This window comes from Helicoverpa zea, chromosome 5, assembly GCF_022581195.2.
Source record: "Helicoverpa zea isolate HzStark_Cry1AcR chromosome 5, ilHelZeax1.1, whole genome shotgun sequence".
Taxonomy (NCBI): Eukaryota; Metazoa; Arthropoda; class Insecta; order Lepidoptera; family Noctuidae; genus Helicoverpa; species Helicoverpa zea.
The window spans coordinates 3,974,080-3,980,616 of NC_061456.1; the positions used below are offsets into that span (position 1 = coordinate 3,974,080).

At 34.3% G+C, this 6,537-nt stretch overlaps 1 protein-coding gene across 3 annotated transcripts in view; it reads left to right on the top strand.

Annotated features, from left to right (window-relative positions):
• Window positions 1-5,442, top strand: part of LOC124630399 (folliculin-interacting protein 2) — a 35,369-nt gene extending 29,927 nt beyond the window's left edge. For all 3 annotated transcript variants that reach the window (XM_047164277.1, XM_047164278.1, XM_047164279.1), the window contains exons 12-13: window positions 1,801-1,912; window positions 2,271-5,442. In XM_047164277.1, the coding sequence (XP_047020233.1) occupies window positions 1,801-1,912; window positions 2,271-2,477 (319 nt within the window). In that variant the 3' untranslated portion in view covers window positions 2,478-5,442. The remainder of the gene's footprint in view (window positions 1-1,800; window positions 1,913-2,270) is intronic.
• The last annotated feature ends 1,095 nt before the right edge of the window (window positions 5,443-6,537 follow it).

Sequence of the window (6,537 nt, forward strand, 5' to 3'; positions counted from 1 at the left end):
GCGGAATCCAACTGGATTTATTGCAGAGCTATCTTAGTGATAGATATCAGCGTGTAATAGTCGAGGGATGGCAAAGTGATGATTGCAATGTCAATATTGGTGTCCCGCAGGGAAGTATTCTTGGACCAACCCTATTTTTAACGTTCATAAATGACCTGTGCCAATTAAATCTAACTAACGGAAAGATCATCACTTTTGCTGATGATACAGTACTACTCTTTCATGGAGATACATGGGAAGAAGTCTATAGCCATGCTGAAAAGGGGTTTTCTGTGGTCGGAAGCTGGCTAAATAACAACCGTCTCACATTAAATACTACCAAAACAAAGTATATCACATTCACACTAACAAATACCCGCTTCCTATCGAATTCCGCTCTTGGTATAATCGCCCACTCTTGTAATAATCATTCATCAAACAACTGTACATGCCCTAAACTTGAAAAAGTGGACTCTATTAGATACCTTGGTGTTATTATAGACAGAAATCTAAATTTTCAATTACATATAGACCTATTATCGAAACGATTAAGAAAACTGATATTTATATTTAAAAATCTTCGCCATGTTGCGGATTTAACTGTACTTAAAGCGGTTTATCTTGCACTTTGCCAATCCATATTGTCCTATTGTATCACAGCGTGGGGAGGAGCTGCTAAGATGCATATGATTAAAATTGAACGAGCACAAAGAGTAATATTGAAGGTAGCTCATTCGCTATCATTCTTTTACCCCACTACTGATTTGTACCAGAAATGCGGAGTTCTGTCTGTTCGTCAACTTTTTATCATGCTAACCGTTTTGCGGACGCATTCTCTTCTTCAGTATAACACAAACCTAAACGCGCATAAGCGTAAGAAAGGTAAGGTATGCTCAACTAAGCTCTACAAAAGTGCACTATCCCACCGCAGCTATTGTTTTCTTAGCTCCTATTTATATAACAAGCTTAATGCTATACTAAATATTTATCCACTTACTAAAGTCAAATGCAAGCGGGTGTTAACCACGTATCTGCTAGATCTAGATTACGTTACAACTGAGAATCTCTTAACTATAGCCATATAAGGTATACACTCACTGACACCCACATCTCACATACATACATACACGCACTCCTCACCCACACATCCACTTACACCCTCTTACACTCTCACTCACATTATACTCCACATACTAACACACAAATCATATTTACTTAACACCAGGAAATATATAAATACATATTAATAAATACACTCAAGCCACAAGTAGTTTTAATCTCTAAAATGTTTTCCAATTATTGTTATTTTTTATTTTTTTCCTATTTGATTTTGTTTTACTTGCTACAATTGGTTTTTATGTTATGTACACTTATAATATTGAGTTACACTATGTTCGTGGGGGGGCCTGGTAATCTGCGTGACAGGGTTTCCTAGTGCGGATACCAGTCTCCCACAAAGGACTGGTCTGAAAAATGTTGTGAACTTAATTTTAAGAACCTTTGTGGAAGAGAAATAAAGATTTAATTTAATTATTATTTAATTATTCAAACTATGTAAATACGAGACAAAAATGTGCTCGAACATTACATGGCGCTGTAAATTGAGGCCTGTGCTATGTTAGTTATCGTCAGATTCCATACTGAAAAGTAAAATGTACTTACTTCAGTTAATCAGGACCTGATCCCATAATTAACAGTCGGATGATTTTTATGTTATCATCCTCCATGGTAAACTAACGTGAGTTTAGGTAGATACTGTTTATAGATCATCATATGGATAAATTTTACAAAAGTAAATAATATACACTTTTATTTCTTCAGGGAAGTACGCGTGGTAGGCAGAGACTGCGGTTCGGGCGGCATGTCGTCACTGGTGGGCGCCATGTTGGATACCCTGCCCGCCATGTGGAAGGCCAGGGTGCCTGCGCAACAGGTACATTATTATACACATATTAATTCACGTTACAGCCTTTTTATCGTCCCACTGCTGGGCACAGTCCTCCTCTGACACGGAGAAGGATTGAGCATTATTACCATATTATATTAATTATTAGTAAATAATTTATTTTAGCCCTCACAAAAATGTGGGAGGCCTTTGCCCATCAGCAAAAGTGTTGAAGCACAGGCTATGACAAAATCTTAAGAGAGTTTCTTCATTTAATACCTTTTATTTTAACTTCAAACAGCGTTATCTAAAATAAAGACAAATGTTCATAAATTACAAAAGCAAAAACTCAATTTTCATTTCATTGAATAACACCATTGAAAAGTTTCATTTCTTTCTTTTACAGTGCCTATCATTCCTGGAAGGCAAGCTGCGCGAATTCTGCGTGCTATCAAAAACGTTAGCCGACATGCTCATGTCTACAGACTTCTGCGATATCGCCACTTTAACCAAATCTCTGAACATCGACGTGAATGACGTTCCATTATTACTAGCTGTGGCCACTACCCATACGCCGCAAGTTGCTACAAGATACGGACTTAGTTATGGATAACGGTAAATGTAGCGTGGGTTATCCACGGTAAGGTTTGTCCGATTAAACACCCTAAATTACGTAATATTGGCATACATTGCGACACTACCAATAAGGAAGACTTGTAACGGCAATGTATGTAATACTCTTTTGTAGGTATTTCAAACATTCAACTGTTTTCTACGTAATTAGGGTACCACCATGAGTCCACACAAAGGACTTTTGTGAACAGAAAAATATGGCAATGATATCCGAAAAAGTCATGTATCAAAGCCGAATTTTGTATTATATTTTTACCGCCAAGATTAATAGAGAAGTTATCCGCCTAAGACCTAAGAGTTTAAAAAGCTTGGATTTTTAGATCTTTTGTTGTGAAATTTCATGTCAGCGTTTGTGATTGGTTGTTAGAAATGACCTTCGTAATAAATTGACGTGAGATTTGACAGTAAAAGTGCAATTTCGCACGTTACTAAGCCTATATCGCTATGTAGAAAATCAACACTTAAATTAATCACAACTTTTTCTACTCTAAATGTTAGGTCTCTTCACCTTGCTAAGGTTTATACCTTTCGGCAGCTTAAAACTTTCTTATATTTTCTTCTGCGTAATTTATATGAAATTACCCTATTTCGACACTGTTATTAATCACGTCATTTTTTAAATGGCGCTTCGGAAACAAAGTTCGACACTACGTATCGACCTTTGGTTGGCATTCCATTGACGTGTTACGTAGTTCAGTAGTAAATGTATGGGATGCCATCGTCGCGTCCAATGTCTGTCGAAGACATGTGTAAGTGTTCATGACGTCATTCTAACATCAATGGAATGACACTATAGTATTTGAAGTGTCAAGACACGTTTTGCCTCTTCCTGTTACGTCACACTTTTTAAAATAATGTATTCGTAATTAGTGTCGAAATGCGCATACGAAGATGTCAGACGGAATTAAAAGTTCGGTCTTCTATATGTAACTACACTTTGATTACCCAAAATATTTATGAGGATCGTCTTAATTCCTTAAGGTATGATTGACATTCACATAATTTAAGATCCGATATAGTTAAAAAGGATCTAAAATGTAGCTCAAGATTCCCTTCGCTTCTAGTAGCTATGGTACAATATTTCTTCTTACAATTGTTATAAATGTCTATCATATAATGGTATAGCTTTATGGGAATGCAAGGAATTGTCGCAAAGCGGAATTTTAGCGACCCGCGCAGTATTGGCATATAAATGTATGTGTAGCGATCATTCATAATACACGTAAAAGTATTTACTTGATTGTATATAGGTATAATTTTAGAAAATATCGTTAAAATGCATAATGATCATTAATATTATTAAATTATTGAAAACTTGCCATAATGTTACAACAGTATAACAACGTAAAATAATACACTTACAAGTTAAACTTTAGAATACAAATTTTTGCAGGAGCTTTGCGCGGGAATCTGTGATTTATTTAATTTTATATTATATCGTATAATTTATATTTTTATATCTTGCGGTCAAAGTCTACTATTCGTGCAATGTGGGCGTCGCCCGGTCAATGCCAGCGAGCATACTAAATTATAATTGCTTTATAAAAATGTGTCAATATTGCATGAAGAGTAGACTTTGCCCGCCACATGTACAGTATCTATTTTAATTGTGATAAATCGTGAAATAATATTGGAATGGTTATTGTGATTTGAAATCAGTTCAGGTTTTTTAAAGGCCTACATATAATTGTGATAGTCAATTAAATTTTGTAAATTAATTTATACATTGAAAGCTCAAAAGCTGTCAAGATATTTTACCTATATATTTTGTTTGTATGCTGCGTTGTCGATGCACAATATTCAGTAATCACGTAGAAGTAGAATCTTAACAGCATTCGGCATCTAGGCAGTTTGGAGCAGCTAAATAAAATATATTTACTGCCACTGTATTAAACTTTTTAACGTTAGAAATTGTACGGAGCTATGTGTAATGTTAGTTAATGTTCTGCTACTGTGAAGTTGCCGGTACAAAGGGACTTCGATAAACTGAACAAATAATAATCAAGACTAAATATGTAAACTGATTCTAATAGCTTTGATTCTGTAGTGCACCGTTTAGATATTGTGCAATTTGAAAAAAATGTGTACCACAAAATAGAGAGACCGAAATAACGACAAATAATGACTAATTTAAAAAATACGGCTAATGTTTATTCTCCCATTTGTATCATAGTCGGTGCACTATAGAATAAACGTATTCTTCACAAAATATAATACTCATCGATTTTACTATCTACCGAATTTGTCATACACGAAATTTTTGGATGCGTTAACATTCCATTGCGTGCTTTTTATAGTAGTTCGTACTTTCGTAGAAATAGCGTGATGGAGTAGTTGCAGTTTCGTGCTTGGCGAATTTTTGACTAAAGGCCAAAACACACGAAGCAATGTAATCAACGAAGATAATTATTATTACTAGCTTGTACTACAAATTGTATTAAATACATAATAATATTGTATAAAATTTTGAGTATTTTCTTCATACTTTCTTTCGTGTGTTAACGTCTTTATCTATTACAAATGTATCCTTCAATTTCGTCTTTTAAAACTTGTACTAGTGTTCGTTATAAAATAGGGGACACGAAAAGATGCTTGTAACGTATAACGTTGTTCCTTTTTAATCAATATTTGTTCAATTACTTTTGGTTCCTCAAGCGTTCCACGGCTAAAATCTTTAAAAAAATATAACCTTAAAAAGTTCAATATCTAATTAAGAAAAGAAATATATGAATCTGTGCAATACCTGTATAAACACAAAGTTTCATGCATATCTGTTATACCTACTGTACCTACAATTACCTGAGAAAGTCTCAGTACCTAAGTACCTTGTCTGTTTTCGTGAGGGTGATATGTGTAGTTATTTTATAAGTTCTCATTTTTTAAATAATGAGTAATACTTTTTTATACTTTAATCTGATAATAAATTATTTTTTTCATATTGAAAATTTGTTTTTTTTTTCTTTCTATACACAAACCTCCTCCTTTACACAAACTAAAGAGAGCTTATAGGCTTTAAGACGCTAAATTATATTATCAATGTACCACTAGATTAAAATTTTGATTTTTGAGATTCAGATTGTAATCTGTTGCCAATTATACAAAAAAATATAAAATAAACAAGTCACTGCATTTCTTAAATATAATATTGGGCTTCTCCCTTTATACGCAGTAAATTAAATGTCTGCCAATTTTCAAACTACAGGGATAAGTTGTTGAATTGCGCCGGTATCGCCGACTCATTGCCTAAACTTGCTTACATTGGCCCAAACTTGTCTTACTAAAGTTTCCTATGTAAGAACTTCTGTATATAATTACGAAAGGCCTGTTTGAAAGGCGCTTACGTTTCTCCCTAGAAGAATAACGAGTAGCATAACTTTTATAATAAGTCGGTTTCGTTTTACGACGAAAATGTGAAATTCGTTCGGATTGCCTCAGAGCCTGTTTGTGGCGGACGTTTTAATTTCTTTTTTATAACATGTTTTTGTTTTCTGAAGAGGAAGATGGATTTGTTTTTAATGTTAAATATTTGAGACGAATGCTGTTTCCGAGTTATTTTTTTACCAAGCTCGACGATTTAATGACCGGAAAAAATGATTAAAATATGCTGAGGGTTTTTTTTCTATTTTGTTTTTGCTGTGAGTACCTACTAGGGCACGGTTTTACGATACGGTAGTTGAACGGGATTTACGGTCTCAATAAAAACTCGTCTACGATCCTCGACGCTGCCGTGACAAGTGAATGGTCAAGTCCATTAGATAATCCTATTATAATAAAGCCCTTACCTCCAAATGTCATACTACTTATCCTATAACCCAATTATGTATGATGTATATTCTAAGAGAACTGACCTTTTCTTTCTATTTCGCAAAGGTCAAACAGATTTAGCTGGTTCTTCTAACCTATTTAATCTTTTTAGCTACCCGTGATAAGGTCCAAACAAAATGACCCATTGAATTTGAGAATACGTTTGCAAAACATTATCGTTAAAGAGATACGGCCCTACAATAGAGTATTATGTGCTTAAAATAATATGTTCATTT